The sequence below is a fragment of the Polypterus senegalus genome, chromosome 14 (genome assembly GCF_016835505.1).
Source record: "Polypterus senegalus isolate Bchr_013 chromosome 14, ASM1683550v1, whole genome shotgun sequence".
Lineage (NCBI taxonomy): Eukaryota > Metazoa > Chordata > Cladistia > Polypteriformes > Polypteridae > Polypterus > Polypterus senegalus.
In genome coordinates, this window is record NC_053167.1 from 129850976 (window position 1) to 129868151 (window position 17176).

The 17176-nt window shown below is 36.0% G+C and overlaps 1 protein-coding gene across 1 annotated transcript in view; it reads right to left on the minus strand.

Moving 5' to 3' along the window:
* The window catches only part of cachd1 (cache domain containing 1), a 247090-nt gene that overhangs the window by 32249 nt on the left and 197665 nt on the right, over positions 1-17176 (minus strand). The window contains exons 14-18 of the mRNA XM_039736092.1: positions 16142-16284; positions 10928-11109; positions 7201-7311; positions 5475-5597; positions 1581-1680 (exon numbers count right to left, since the gene is read on the minus strand). Coding sequence (XP_039592026.1) covers positions 1581-1680; positions 5475-5597; positions 7201-7311; positions 10928-11109; positions 16142-16284 — 659 coding nt within the window. The remainder of the gene's footprint in view (positions 1-1580; positions 1681-5474; positions 5598-7200; positions 7312-10927; positions 11110-16141; positions 16285-17176) is intronic.

The window sequence follows — 17176 nt, forward strand, 5'->3', positions numbered from 1 at the left end:
AAAAAAAAAAAAAATAAAATAAAAAAAAGTGAAGGTCTGAGAAATATTGAAATATCTGCTATAGTGCACAGAGTGATTTGGAATCAGTTTTGGAAATGAGGGGTGAGGCAGAATGAGAACACTAACAAAAGATAAAATTAAATAATGTATTTCATTAAGAAAAAAAGAGGCCCTCCAAGACTGTTCGAGATCGCCCCGAGTCAGACAGTCATCTGTTAGATCGCTTTGAATCAATTCTTTGGCTGCTGATTAAGGAAAACAATTAAAGCAAAAAAGGTTAAATTAGCAAAAGCAGTCAGTTACAAACCAAGAAAATCGAGAAAACAAAAACATGCAGCCACTGTGGCCCTCCAGTATCTAAGTTTGACACCCCTGATTTAGGGGAAGATGAAAAAGATCCTTTAACAAAGTCAGTTCTCAACCTCAGTCCTGGGTGCCCAATGCGGCTACAGGTTTTCATCCCAACTGACTTCTGCTATTGAACCTCCACTTTAATTAAAGTCTTACCAATGAGTTTCTGTTTTGGTACCAAATAAGAAATTACAAAAAAAATGTTCTAAATTTTTATTTTAAGGTAGCATGCTCATCATTTATTGTATTCTTTACTTTTGACTTAAGATTTTCATCACCATTATTTATATTTTTCAGTTTATTCTGGTTATGTAAGCCATATTGAGAATTCTAGTGGATATGATACTAAAGTGGTTGTAACCCTTTATAATTCGGTGCTATTTGCACAGATCCAAGTTGCACTTTTTGTTAAATGTCATTATTAGGAATGAATTCAGGGAGTTAACCGGATTTACCTGGGTGTATATGTTGCAATTGAAAAAGTTTATACAAGCAGACAACTACAGAAGTTAAAAAAGAAAGGTTGGACAATGAAAGGGAAGGCTGACATTTTATGCAGGCAGTGTGGTATACTGGTTAAAGCTTTGGCCGCCAAATCCTTGAGGATGTGGGTTCAAATGCTGTTACTGACACTGTGTAATCATGAGCAAGTCACTTCATCTGCATGTACTGCAATTGTAAAAATAAAAGAAAACAACCAACGTACGGTATCTGAAATGCTGCAAGTCGTCTTGGATAAAGGTGTCGGCCAAGTAAGATTATAATAATTAAGGGAGCAAATCATCAGACAAATGCGAATAACGTGGGAAAACAAAAAGAGTTAAACATTTAAAGCGATGGCAAAAATACAAATATTTCTAAACCTTGTGAAAATGTCAATTTAACACTACCACAATTTTTAGATGAAGTAATGAAAGAACAAGTAGAATAACGAAAACACAAATAAACAATGAGATTAAGTAAATACAAAATCAATTACAGATTGTGAAATTGTTTGGACCATAAACCTGCATAAAGAACGAGTCGTCAAAACTGAACTTGAGGAAAAACTGCTTTAACACACACATCCTTTACTTCCCAGCCACAGTTAAAATGGAAATATTCTGGCACAACCAGTACTGACTTAGAATTCATATTCTGCAACATTCATTTATACATTCCTGAAGATATGTGCCTTTTAAAAACTTCTTTGATATATTTTATTTAAAAATTAACACCATAATGCTTACCTTGTGTGTTATATGCTGCTGCTCTACTGGTGCATGACCTTTGGGGTCAATAAGGGTTGGGTGAGCCACCAAGTATCCCCGATCCTCCATAATAAAACACCTTAAAATGAAAACAAAATACAGAGACAAACACTCAAAGCATTTGTAAACATTTAGAAGGAGAAAAACAATGCTTTGCCACAATATGTAAACTTTGCAGAGACCAAGTTTCCACTCCCTGACATGTGCTTTACTCTCCACAGTCTGTGGTGCGGTTGATCATAATCTACTAGTGAAAAACCTCACTTTTCACTGAGAAGAACACACAAGTGAAACAAACTATAAACAGATTGCCTCATAGTGTCTGTCTAAACTACAGCATCAACCTAGGGCTTCATAACAAAGGATTGTTTCACCCTGCCTGTCTCAGTAAGAAACATAAGAAATCTGACAAACAAGAGGAGACAATTCAGTCCATCAAAACCATTTGTTTAGTAGCGAAGCTCTTCTTAAAGGTTGTCACGGTTTGTGCCTCAGATACATATCTATATACATAAAGATGTGCGTCCTGGCTTCAGTCTTGAGTGCACTTCCCCTCAATTTCCACTGGTGTCCTCGAGTATGTAGTTGACTCTTAAGATGAAAGAATGCTGCTGGATCTACTTGATCAATGCCTTTGTGGATCTTAACTGATCCAAGTCTTATTCTCTTACTCAAAATTGATTGTTTTGATATCAACTCATTTCAAAAAGACTTTTGTAACTATGACCATTTTAAAAATGTATGTAATAAAAGAAGAGGACTTTTAACGTTTTACCTCAAGCCGTTTGTGTAAATCGTTCTGTAAATCTAACAGATGATGTGTGGTTACTTCTACTGACCGCAACACTGCTCTTGTCCTCATCTATCTCTCATTGTTTCATATTTGACAACTTTCATTTTTTTTAAAATGGGACACACATGAAAACAACTGTCCACATAAGTGACCCATATTCACTGTACTGTACTAAGAAGATTATTGACTCACTCAATCAGGCACATGGAAGGATTTTTGCCGGTACCTGGAGCTGCCTTTTTGAGCAGTACCCATGCCCGAAGTGTTATTTTTTGGTGTAGGTCGGTTTTGCTGGCCACTATGCAACAATTAAGAAATATCTTAAAAATCCCACATAAATACTTAAATATTGTCAGGGAGTGTGGAGTAGTGATCTAAACTTCAAGACTTTGGACCACAAACCCCAAGATTGTGGGTTCAAATCCTGCAATGGACACTGCACAGCTTTATTACTTCACCTGCCTGTACTCTAATTGGAAAAACAAAAGAAATGGAAATCAATTGTATCTCAAATGTTATTAGTCACCTTGGATGAGGGCATCAGCCAAATAATAAGTTCTAATATTAAATATAATGGATTTGCTTATTGCATATCACTCTCAAGACTAATTTTTTGCAGTAAGGTCTAGCTCTAGAGAGCATTTTAAAATAACCAGAAACCCTAGCATACTACTGTTACATTATTAGTGTTAGTTTCTTTCTTTTATCAATAAATATGAAGCCATTTCAATCAAATAACTTTATAAAACCCTTGTATTTGCTTGATTAACTAAATGTAAAAGGCAGGTGGACCTGAAAGTACATCAGAAGCACTAGTCAAAAAGCTCTTTGTGCAAACTATCATGTGCTGTAGAAGTAAGGTAATAATCATCTATGCTAGTTCTTAAAATCAAATAAGTCTTCCTGTCCTGTGTTACTTCTTGAAGCTGTAGCCAGCATGCAATTATTTAGTGACGCTCTAAATGTGGCTGAAAACTGTGAGCCTTTATATCAGTGATATGGATGTTAGTCCATAATGCTCTTGCTTAAGTATTAATTGAATACATTAACGCAAGACATTATTAACTACAGTCATGGGAAATGGCTCTACAGCAGTGGGTTCCATTCCTAGCCCTGGGGAACCTGTGACTGGAAGTTTTAGTTCCAACCAGCTTCATAATCAGTCATTTGAAATGTGTCATTTTATCTCCAGTTGATGTCACTGTTTAAGTAGCTTATCTTTTTACTTTGTTAATCTGCATTTAGAAAAATTTGGTATTGAGAGATTTACATTCAACAGAAATTTAGAAATGCTCGTTTTTTGCCATAGTTTTAAATTCTTAACTATTTTGTTGTCTTCTTTTTAATTCACTTTTCCCCCCATGGAATTTGCTCCCTTAATTGAATACTATTATTTAAAATTAAATGACAATTAGAGCACACAGCAAAGCAAGGCAAACAAATTATGAAATGCTTAACTACGGAAATTTCAAAATTAGGTTTACTAAATTATATTGGAATGAATGAAGTACACACACACACACATTATTTATATATATATATATATATATATATATATATATATATATATATATATATATATATATATATATATATATATATATATATATACACACACACATATGTTACATTGCGATATACATGGTTTTTAATATTGCTGCTTAGGATTTTCATCATCATTTTTATTCTGCTGTTCCAGTTATTTCAGCTGCCATTTATTAATGATCAAGCTTCTGTTTCTGGCGTACAGTCATTTTGCCCTGTGTCTACTTTGCCATTATGTTGACCGTCAAAAAAATGTAAAAAAAAAAAATATATACTTTTTTTTTTATATAAATGTAGCTCTCACACTATTGCCATTTTCTAAATGCAGACCAAGGGAAAAAAGACAAGCCATTTGATTACATGTTGAACTAGAGGTAAGCCTACTCAACGCATGTGAAACTGGTCAAAACAAAAACCTGTAGCTACAAGGCTCCCCGGAAACTGGGATTGTAAATCACAGCTCTAAAGCAACCACCACAGAGCAGCCCACCTGACTTTCTTATGGATGTTAATAGATTTCACTTCTCTTCCATTCCTGGTTGGTTGTAGTGGCATAGTCCCAGAAGTAACCCAGCCTCCCTCCTGTCCAACAAGCCTTTTCTACACAGGACTTTCTTTTAAATTCATCATGTGTCAGACTGGTGGTGCCTACACCTTGTAAAGGTGGTATTTTTGTACGAGTCAGTCTTAAGTTAATATTAAAGTTAAATTCACATATAGTAAATGTGTGCTTGGTCATGATGGGAAATAAGTTTCAGACAGTTCTGTAGATAATGGAAGATTCTGTTTTATCTCCTGTGACCCCTCATATGTTAATGGAACATTCTTAATATTCTTCTGTATTTCTCATGATGTAACACAGCAAATCAATCAGAATGAGTTTGTAAAAGGAAAGGCAGAGAGGAATATAATTTTCTGTCAGTGAATGTAATCTTAAACAAAAATAGACATATTAAAGTAAAACGTACAGAAAAAGAAATGTAAGAAATAAACCTTAAAAAGAACCATTATAAGCAAGATTTTAGTTTGTGCGCATTTTCAATTTTTCTCTTTATTTTTGCGTGAACTATTTTGCTTTGTATTTCAACAAAACCTTTAAAACAAAGTCACTTAGACTGTGACATTTTTGTTGATACTGTCATACTTAATAATAGAACCATTCCTATAGGCAAAGAATTTGGAAACACTGGAAAACATGGCTACAACTTTAATTCAATGCAGCTTATGACACATACTGCTTTCTGCTGCATCAGTGCTGTCAGGTTTCCTACTGTTAATCTATCTTCAAGACTAAAGAGGTTATTTGTTAAAGATTACTCATTGAAATCTTAGGAGTTTTAAAAGTCCTGCACTGATGGATTTGAATGCTAATATCTGACAAACACTGCACTAGCCTGACCTCTTGTAAGTAAAACATGGAAGGATGAAAACACAAAGAAACTGTTTATGACAAATGTAATCATTTTGAGATTCAAAAACCCTTCTGCATTTCTGAGCAATTCGTTTACACCAAAAAGTGACAGTCGAAAACTTACCTTATCTTATTTCCTCTGTCCTGATGGCAGACTGGGAGCAAGTCCAGAAGTACTTTGTAGAAGTAACGCAGGGTAAAGTCAATGCCCATCACAGCAACAGCAAAACCTGAGGACATCTGGGAGCTTGAGGGGGGGAAATATTTATTACTAGCTGTATAACAGTAATCGGGAAGAGGTGAGTTTATTGTCCTTTGTATAATTAACTGGAAAGGTGTTCACACTAAGTTTGTTTACCACGGTATCTTAAGGTGAAAACATAAAAAAATAAGGATAAGCCACAACTCTTACATGATTGATATTAAAGTAGAGAAGAAGTAAAGTAAACTAAAAAAGTTCTATGGCTGGTATCTTGCAATAATAAAATAATGCTTTTCCGCATTAAAAAAAAATTCTAAAGAGAAAAGTTTTTATACATATAAAAATAAAAGAGTAGTAAACACACAACAATTGTGTTCTCCAATGACTACTGTGCAAAGCTAAAGCACCCCATACTTTAGAGTTGTTAAAAGGGCGCTGCTACATATTTTTGATTTGTACGTCACTTTGTACAAAGGTTTCATTTAGTACTTGACTTGGAAAGGGAAGCCCTCCAATGTCTCCAAACTTTGAAACACATCCCTAACAGTTATATTTTTTAGAAGTTTAACTGATTTCTTAACTACAAATAGGGTTACTTTGGTGTAGATAATTAAAATCCTACTACTTGAGTTGGTTATAATTTTACATTTTTTCCAATCTATTTTTTATTTATATGGAAATAAATGACAGATTCAGAGGATAAGAATCAAATTTTCCTTACTTTGCATTTATATATTTTATGAAAAGCTGACACATTATGCTAGATGCACATACAGGTGAAGGATTGAACTTAATTAGCTGCTGTCTACCTTGTTATTTGCAATTCATGCTTATTTACCTACAGTATTATCATTTACGAAGAAACACTAAAGAAATTAAAATTCTTGGCAAACGACAAACATACTGAAAGTCTGAAAATAATTAAAACTCAAAGTAGTAGTACACATCTTGCAGGGGTTTAAGCAGATTATTATTAGAGTCTATGTATTTCTAAGACAACAGAGAGTAACAGCAAGAGCAAGATGTCCATTTGAAAGACTTAATTTAACAAGACTGAAATTAAACTACACAAAGTCTTTGGAAACAACAGCATTCCACCACAGTCATTCTGAAACCTTTCAAAAATGATCAGTTTAGTGTTACATTTGTCCTGAAACCGCAAGGGCACAGCAACTTTAATCAAAATACAACCAATTGCTTCATAAAATGGTGTTTTGACAACGTCACTGAAACAGAATTTTTACTCTGCCCCTCGGCCCATGATCCATGCTTTATATTTATTTATATATTTATTTATTTTTACCTGGGCTGGTTACCTTTAGTTACTTTTCATTTAACAAGAAAAAAAAAAAAAAAACCTTTAAGGAGGTGCATTTTTAAAATCATTTTATTGCTGCATTTCTCTGGAATTCTCTTCATCTGAATGTGCCAAGAAGCAGTTTACTATTACAGCCTAACTAAGCTACAGGGGCTCATTAGTTTAATGGAGAAGCACTATGTCTATGTGTAATGGCCTACGCTGAAGCCAACAGTCCAATAAAGCACAGTATAATGCAGGCACAACTCAGATTTCACTTCAATGTTTTTCAGAGTCACCACTGCTTTTGACTAACGACTCCCCTAAGAATACCAATATCACAGCTATTACCTGGATGCATGAATAGTATGGCTAATGGTGACAACATATCCTGCTCCCCCTACATCCAGGTAGGGGCCCGTGAAAGTAATGAGGCCTGGATTAGCAACAGCATGTAGGTACCTGAAATGAGGAAAAAAAGCCTCGATTATTCAAAATATTCAGTGGTCCAAATCTTTTGCCCACAATCAATAGAAACCGGATAACAGTTGCATCCTACTATAATGTTTAAACTATTTGTTTAACCCTAGAGATGCAATTAAGTTTTGAAATTACAAGACTAGTCTATACACTTAATAATAATAATAATAATAATAATATTTTATTTATAACGCGCTTTTCATTGACAAAATCTCAAAGTGCTACAACAAGAGCAATAACCACAAAGTTGAAAAGTTTAAAAGACTAGATTAAATTTACAATCTCAGCAGTTATATGCTTTCCTAAATAAAAAAGTCTTCAAATTTGCTTTAAAAGTGTCCAGGTTTTGTGCAGTTCTCAGTTCAACAGGGAGCTCATTCCAGAGCTGTGGGGCAGCAGAGCAAAAAGCTCAACCCCCCCATAGTACGGAGCTTAGTAAGGGGAGTCTGAAGCTGCATGCTGCCAAATGATCTGAGGATCCGATTGGAAGTTTGTAAGTGAATCAGATCTTGAAGGTAAGAAGGTACTTGGCCATAGATACATTTATGGGTTAATAGAAGAATTTTGTACTCAACCCGGGAGGAAACAGGGGGCCAATGAAGTGATTTGAGGATGGGAGTAATATGTTCAAATTTCCTTACTCTTAGTAGGATTCTTGCAGCACTGTTTTGGATATATTGAAGCTTTTGTAATTCCTTGGTATGAATACCCACAAAAAGTTCATTTGCCAGAAAAAGATTCAAAGCACAATTTACCAATAAAAAAAATGAAAGGTTCAAACTAAACTGTAATGAGGATAACATTTATATATCTAATGGTACAAGGCACAAAAAGTTTGCGTTTCCACACATTTGTCTCGTGTCCCTTTTACACATGCAGATTCTCTGATCAGATTTCACCACTAATTCAAGAGACACAATTGTTCAATTAATGAAACAGAAATGGGAGCATTTTAGAAGCAGCATGGCACTACTGTGGTTGGTGCTGCTACCATAAAGATCCAGCACTGGCTTGAACCGTGTGCATCTGTGGCCGAGATGCTCAAGATACGGACGTTTTTCTCACATATCCACAAAGACTGACCTGTTAGGTTAACTGAACACTCCAAACTGGCCAAGTGCGAGTGCTGGGATGTGTATATACTGTAAGTGGGCCCTTTAAAACATGTGCAACTCATACTGCTGAGATTATGCTCCAGTACCCCATGACTCTGAACTGAATTTAGAGGGTCTAAGAATGTTAACAATTTCTTTAACTGATATTTAATATGCTGCATAAAGTTGTAATTCCTTCCAGTGTAAATCATTCTAATAGGACTACAAATCGCATCTCTGACAATGTAACCAAAAAACATTAGAAATGCAGAGTAATGGTTTATTTTCAAAAAAGGCACTTGTTTCAACTTACCTCACTACTGATTTCAATTAACAGGGACACGATTTGGGTTCTTTGTACAATTTTCTCAATTTTTAGATGACAAGGAATTTATTTTACAATGCCATTTAGGGTTAGTCAGTTTTTTTATACCCAACATATTTTGCATGACGTGAAAGGATAGTACTGACAAAATAAAAGACACCACAGTAAATGAGATATCATTACTGTTGAATCAAGGTGCTTCTTACTCAGGTGTGGTCAGTGGGATCAGTGCCACCATGCTTCAGATTATACTGTATGTAGAAAGGCTGGGTAGACCCACTTGGTCATTGTGATGGCCACCATTGCATCAATCTACTGAGGATTCATGGCTCACAGTGGCTAAGGTGATACTTACATAGAATTGGAGGGAAAGACCGTATCAGCAATGGGAGACTATGAACAAAAGTGGAAAGTCACTGACCAAGACGGCTGTACTGGGGCAAGAAAAATATTGTCACTAAGATTATTTATTAAACTAAGATAGAAGTAAGGAGTTTATTTAAAAACAGCCCATTGAGAACTTCACAGAGAGATATGCTATGGTGAAGCTTTAGTGGATAAATGAATTAAACATAAAAGTGTAGTTGTATGTAACGTTGGGCAAATAACACAAAATGTGCCTTAGTAAAAAAGAAAATCTAATTTTCTTAATGCGGTTGGTGCCAAATTCTGATCCTTTCATCTATGTGCCTCAGCAGAAATCGAGATTCATCAGATCAGGCTATGTTTTTCCAGTCATCATCTGTTCAGGTTTGGTGAGCCTGTGCCCACTGAAACCTGCTTTCTGCTCATGGCTGACAGCAATAGAACCCAATGTGGACTTCTTCAGTTGTAGACCATCCATGTCAAGTTTTGACACGTTGTGAAATTCTCTTGTGCTTTATTGCTCACCACAATTGTACAAACTGTTATCTGAATTACCACAACCTTTGTTAGCTCAAACTAGTCTAGCCATCAGATTCGGACCTCTCTCATCAACAAGGCGTTTCTGTCCACAGAATTGCCGCTCACTGGGTTTTTTGTGTTTTTCATACCATTCTGATTAAACTGTAAAGACTTCTGTACATGAAAATCACCAGTTACTGAAATAATCAAACCAGCCCATCTGGCATCAACAATCACGTCAATGTCAAGAAGACTGAGATCCCATTTTTACCTCATTCTGGTGTGAACATTAACTGAAGCGCCTGACCTGTATCTGTATGATTTTATTTATTGCACTGCTGCCACATGATTGGCTACTTAGACAATTGCATGGACTGGCAGATGTCCAGGGTGTTCCTAATAATTTGCTCGGTGAGTGTATACTAAATACTGATTTTGTTGTCATTTTTTCACGCTCAGTTTGTATAAGCTTTGGTGTAACGACAGGCAAGGCAGTTGAACTGAGGCCCTAGAATGTGACTGCACAGTTTTTGTTGTGTATTACTAACGTGCTTGTATATTTGACATCCGAATGAAAAGATTAGTGGTGTCATTATTACCAAAACTCCACAAAAAAATTAATTATAACTGCTGACCTTTTATGCTACTTGTAAGTTTAACGTATCTCATTAATGGCGGTCATTTTTAATTGGATTTAATTTAAAAGAATGGGGGTTAATGTATGTGTTTTCACTAGGTCTCATCAAATTCTGGCTACAGCACTATACAGTATCTATCACACACTGACTCACAATGAAAGAGCGTTTAATAAGAATAAATTGAAACTGAAAGTGAACTAAAACTTTCAGAAATTCTGAATTCAGGTAATTCACTGAACCACTGCGCCTCCTCATACTCCTCCAAAGCCTCTCCCACAGGGAATTCAAAAGTATTTGATAATCTGGCTGCTAAATAAAAATCATAAGCAATTGCCTGAAAAGCTTCCCACTTTTAAGACTGAAGAATGCAATTTACATTTTGGATTGGTTAAGGATTATATGGAAATACAAAGAAATTAATCAGGCTGCCAAGTTCTGGTAGCCCACAGCTGTCATGACATGTTCTGCAAAGACTCAGATCTCATAAAGCACTCTATTCTTTACAGCTACAAACTTTCAACAATAATAATGCATGTAATAAAAACATTTCTTCTCACTAACAGGTACGATTACAAAAAATAAAAACTGAAAGCTGGCCCTTGAAATACATTTCCTGATAAAAGTTTGGGGACAATTCACAACAGTTTAAAACTTACCATTGTCTTCTTGTAGGATCAAATGCTTTGTCCATGAGAGACCCAGGATAAATCCTCAGCACCCCATTGGGTGTTGCTATGTAACGACGTACAATGTAGCTGTTCAGGCTGCTCATTTCCATTTGAGTCATCCATTCATCGATTACGTGACTGGTAGCCATTACTTCGTTTCTTACTGAAGACTGCAAAACAAGAAATAGACATTTCACAGGGCTTCGTCAAGGCAGCCGTGAGAAGAATCTAGTTTGTGTTTGGGACTTGTTTACTGTAAACTGACTTAAAGTTTCCCCCCACTTCAAAAGAAACTGCTAAATGCTGCCAAATAACACAATTAATGACCACTTATGTGCATTTAAAACTGTAAAAGAGCACTCAAAAGATGTCAGTGGCCTATTCGGAAACCTTTAAAGTGCACATTATGGATGGCCACTCCTTTTCTGTTTGTAAAACGAACTACAACCCTGTGTGGATAAAGAATACATGCAAATAAAATTTAGAAAAAAAGAAAAATAAAAGCTCTAAGTGAACATTTCAGTACCTAATAATTTCACTAAATGAATGGTGCCTTATCAATCATTCATTTCTTTAACCTGCTTAAAATTCAGTTCAAGCTTCTCAGTAAACTAGACCCTACTGCCTTAACAGTTCATTCATACTGAAAAGGCTCTTTAAGTCAACTTCAAGTACTCAAAACCTTTAATTTTATAGAATGCCTTTAAGATCACACTAAATAATCAAGATAAAATACACAATAAAGCAAGAGACACATTCAATGCAGTTGATAGAACGAAAAAAAAAAACAAAAAACAAAAAAAACGACAAGGGCACAAATTCAAAACCACTGAAATATTTTGAAAAAGCAATTGAGAAAGTCTGGATTTTCAACATTAAGCTGAATGTTAGGAACAGTGCAAGAAGAGTATCCCTGAAACAGTGCCAACCAACAGTAGATGGCAAAGTTTAAGAGCAGCACTGAGGGAGCTCCAAAATATCCTGGATGTTTCAGACATTTAAAGTTGACTGGACATCTACAGTTACACCAATAAAATTACTTAAAAATAGTTTAAGGACTGCCAAAATGTTTATAGACTGGATCCTTGACTTTACTAATCTGTTTTGCCATGATATGAAATTTATTATATGATTTTTCAGTGACATAGTAGCTCACATCAGTTAGTCAGTCATTCATTCTCCAACCCGCTATATCCGAACACAGGGTCACAGGGGTCTGCTGGAGCCAATCCCAGCCAGCACAGGGCACAAGACAAGAACAAACCCCGGGCAGGGCGCCAGCCCACCGCAGGGCACACACACAGACTTAGTAAATCTGAATTTGTGCTGCAATGAACAGAAGCTTTATGAAAGAACAGGTTTTCTAAAGACCATGTCACATTACATGGCTTTTTCAGCCACAGGAACTATTTATTGTATATAATCTCAGTGAGGAGGTGGTAGACGTGGTGCTCTCCCGTGACTGGCGATCATGTAGGCGGACATACTTAGTAACTCAGACTTACCAGACGACCACTCACCTCAACAAAATTAAGCAGGTTTGATTAAGTCATAGGGACAGGCTCTACACATGTTGAGAGCAGAGAATCGATGTGTGCTCTCCTGGAAATACAACTCATAAGATGAAACTATATGTAATGAGAAACACGGGTGTTTTTGACCTGACAAACAAGAGAGGGGCTAATTTATCTGAAAGCAGGTTTACGTATCACGACAGATGGAGAAAATGAAAAAAGGGCAGGGATTGCAGCTGAACTTGCCGTACACCTGTTAACATTTTGTCAGGTAGTACATAACTGACTTTCACAAAAAGGGGAAATGATCAACTGTGCTGGAAACTTGTCACACACTCATTTAATGCGATATGTCCTACGATTTCTAGTTGTGTTTTATAACATACTCAAATTCAGCAACTGTACTCATCCAGCTAGGAGTTGTGTAATGTGACATTGTGGCGTAACATTCAGCACACTGTCCTGTGCATAATGACAATGTTTCTTGATGCTCAATGCTTTCAGTTACAGAAACATTCACAATTTCAACAGATGAAAATGTGGAACATCTCTGCCTGTGTAACGGTCTGCAGTTGTTTACTGTATACCAGTCAAAATTGACCACAATATCCTGTCTAAGCTAGCTTCAAGGTGTAAACATGAGGTGTCCACAAAATGATGGGACACACAACACACATTTCACAATGAACAGAACACACGACTTCAGTGCAGATGAAAACATTAAACCTATTTATTAGTTTCAAAACCAGCTCAAGTCAAGGTAATAGTAGCTGTGTACATTCTAAGCTCCAATAGGAGGGTACTTTAAAAACCTATAAGCATCCGATTAGCTTGTGTTTTTATGAGCATTTTTTAAGCCTAATGGAAAGGATGCAATTTTCCACCGGCTTCAAAAGGCAATGACATCTGTGCTCCCAAACAAAGAAAAAAATAGATTACAAAAAATGGTACTTGCATTGTAATTAAATGCTTTTACAGACTGGTACTGGGATGCATCAACACAAAAAACATTCCAGGTAGTATGGACAACTTCCAGTTTAAATTTAAGAAATGGTCTACAATCAATGTCAAATCCCTTTCGTCTCAAACCATTGTGGCATACCTGAATAATAAAACTGCTGTGGCAGAGTACTGTTTATAGATTACAACACAGTACTTAAAACTGTTATGCCATCCAAGTTCATCACTAGGTGCCAAGACCTTGCATTCCCTGCCATTCTCTATAGCCGGGTTGTGGAGACTTCCTGTCTGACAGGCTGCAGCATGTAAAGACTGACAGCATTACTTTCTCCACACAGGCACCCACCACAGTACTTTACCGAGCCCCTTAAGCTCCATCACAAAAGTTGATGATGACACCACAATCACCAGCATAGTCACCAACAATGAGGAGACAGCCTACAGAGAAAGAAGCTGCATCCCTGAAACAGTGGTGTCAAGCCACCTATTCCTCCCTTGAGTATTAGCAAAATGATCATAGACTTCCAGAAGTAGGAAGAAGACCACCTCCCATCTACATTAGTTGGGATGATAGGAGGATCCAATGCTTTTAATTTCTTGGGAGTCCCAGTCATGGATGGACAAAAACTGACACATATCTTGGCTTATTGCAAGCAGCAGTAAAGATCAATAAGACTCAAAATGTCTTATTGCTTATGCAATATTATTCTTTCATATGCAATATGCAGCACATACTTATGCCTATTACTGATGATTATTATTATCATGAGTATGTTACAATGCTCCCTTTTTCCTTTTGTTATGAATTGTTTTCGGGACACTTTGTATCCACAGCTGAAAAGGTTACTAAACAGCTGTTCATATCAACAATGACATTAACAGTTCCTCATGAGCGATCCTTCTATCATCTGATATTGTACTGAACATATGGATGGCCTAAAATAGGTACAGCATAGCCACAGAACATCGTCCTTATAAAATGTATAAGTCAAGCTCTTTTCCAGTAGAGCTAAAGGTAGGATTACTGGCAGTTGTGTTACTTGTAATAGGCCCACACCGAGTCATGCTTCAAATTCAGGATTTTCAAAATTACATTAGCTAAAAAAACAAGCTTGATGGACTGATCTCCCCACCATTTGTCAAATGTCTTACACTCTTACATTCTCATGATGGCAAACTTCAAGTTGACCTTGAGAGAATAAACTATACTCAGCCCCAACTACTGCTGTTATAATGGTACACTTCTGTGCTACTGACTGAATTTATGGATTTGTTTTACATATATTACACAAAGTAACAGTTCATGGCCCCTGTTCACAAGATATTTCCCATTAAGTCAAAAATAAACAAGAGGAATGCTGTTAAATACAAAAGGTATGCAAATACCAATATCTGTTTAAAAGGGTGTTGTGCGACTTAAAAGCATTCTCTAAAAAAGCCACAAACATTAAACTCCTCAGCTCTTTCATCCATTATAAGACAGAGCTTCTAGAAAATGTCAATGTCAATTTATTTACGTAGCACATTTAAAACAACATAGGAATGCTGTGGCCAAAGTGCTTTACAATAATAAAATAAAACAAACAAATAACATAAATAGAAATAAAATATATGAACATAATGAAATACGTAGTAAATAGATGTTATATAATCACAATGAGGAAACCATCAGTATTACTGAAGGTCATGGAATGCAAGTGAATAGAAATGAGTCTTTAATCTCGTTTGAATTGTAGACGACTCCTTTATGTGACGAGGTAAAGAGTTCCACAGGCGAGGAGCAGCAGCTGTAAAACCCTGTCTGTCCCTCTTAGTTTGACACTCGGTACGAGGGACAACAAGAGACAATTGACCAGAAGATATACGCACTCTAGATGGCTGGTGTAAAACACATAATTCAGATAAATAGGCAGGAGCAAGCCCATGTAAAGATTTAAAAACTAGCAACAGGATTTTAAAATCAATTTGAAAACTGACAGGCAGCCAATGTAAAGAAGCTAATATTGGAGAAACAGAGTCAGACTTTCTTGCCCCAAACCAGAAAGCAAGCGGCAGCATTCTGGACCAACTGTAACCTGCATATCAAGGATTTGCTAATCCCAGAATACAGCGAGTTGCAGTAATCAAGGCGAGAAAAGATAAAAGCAGGAGTAACTTTCTCAAGATCCCTAGAAGATAAAAAAGGCTTGATCTTACCTAACAGACAAAGCTGGGAAAAGCAACTCTTGACTACAGAATTTACTTGCTTCTCAAAAGAAAAGTAAAGTAAAGATTTACAGCTACAGCTTTAATAAATTAAGAGTAGCCTGGATATTCTAAGTAATTATGACATTTCATAAAGCAACAAACTCACACAGTCAGGCATGCTAGTAACCCTCTTATTTAAATACTGGGTCATGTTAGACCAAAGTCTATCCCAACAGTACTGTGTACAAGATGGGAACTAACTCTGTACAGGGAACCAGTCCACTGCAAGCCATTTTCACTTACATGCCCACAAGTGCTGCCAATTCAGTTTCTCAATCTGCCCTTCTTTAGGATGTGGAATTAAACTTGGTAACCCTTAAAATACAGACTGATGTAAATGGTACAAATGAGTAAACTCCACACAAATAGAGCTGGAGCTCAGATTTTAACCCAGAATGCTATGAAATTATATAAGTATATAAAAAAGAAAAAAGTAACATTAAAGACATCTCTGCATAGGTTTGCCATTATTACCACATACCTTGAGCCCAGGATTAGCAATGAGACGTGTGTTGTCACTGAGATATGCTGTGTAGTGCTCCACCATGCGCTTTGTTTCAGGCTGGCTGAGGTGTTCATATGGTGAAGAGAAACTTCCTGCAGACAACATGACTGTGGGGGACTCTGCATTAAAATTAAAACAGAAATATTAAAACATGAACAGCAATATGGATAAAAATAATAAATACCAACATGGTGGCAAAAAACAATTCTAATGTACACATTGAATGCTTCCATCCTTAATACAGAAATAGTTTAAATGCATGACGTTCCAAGGAAGCTTCCAATTGTTAACCAAAAATTATGAATGGCTATAAGCGATAAGAGTTTTGAAAATAATCCTGAGAAGTGGATATTAAATAACTGCTTTCACCATGATGAGGTGCTGCTTTAGCTCTCATCCAATTGAGCTAAAAGAGCCATTACTGGCTTTGATGTCACTTGTAACAGGCCCAGACGACCCATGTTATATATGCACAACTTTCCCTAGCGTAACTAGTATGGAAAAGTAATCCCTTATGAAAAAGAAATACATTGCAATCTACCCAAAGATGTGGAAACATATTTCAATATAAAGTACCATATATGTGTTTCAAATACAAATTTTAAGGTTAAATCTGAAAAATACTAAAACATTTCCCTTAATATATTGTAATATACTGTAACCATATTTTCAAATATACAGTGCTTAAAACATGAAATTTACTGCGTGTTCAGAGCCGTGGCTGATCATTCATGACTCATCGTTTTATATGGAAAAACCTAAAGGTCGTTCTTCCCAATGGTTCCTATTAATTCTGAACTCCGTGTAACTGATTAAAAGTAGTTCAAGCCAGTAGCTCCACAGGTATACACAGACTTCAACTTATTTATAATAATAATTTTAAAATTTGTCCTCTGTCACAGTATAATTAGATTTAGAATACACCTTAAAATAAGAAGCACATATGAAACATCTATTAAGAATTTTTTAATTCCAGGTTAATATATTTTTAAAAATATACCGAAATATGCA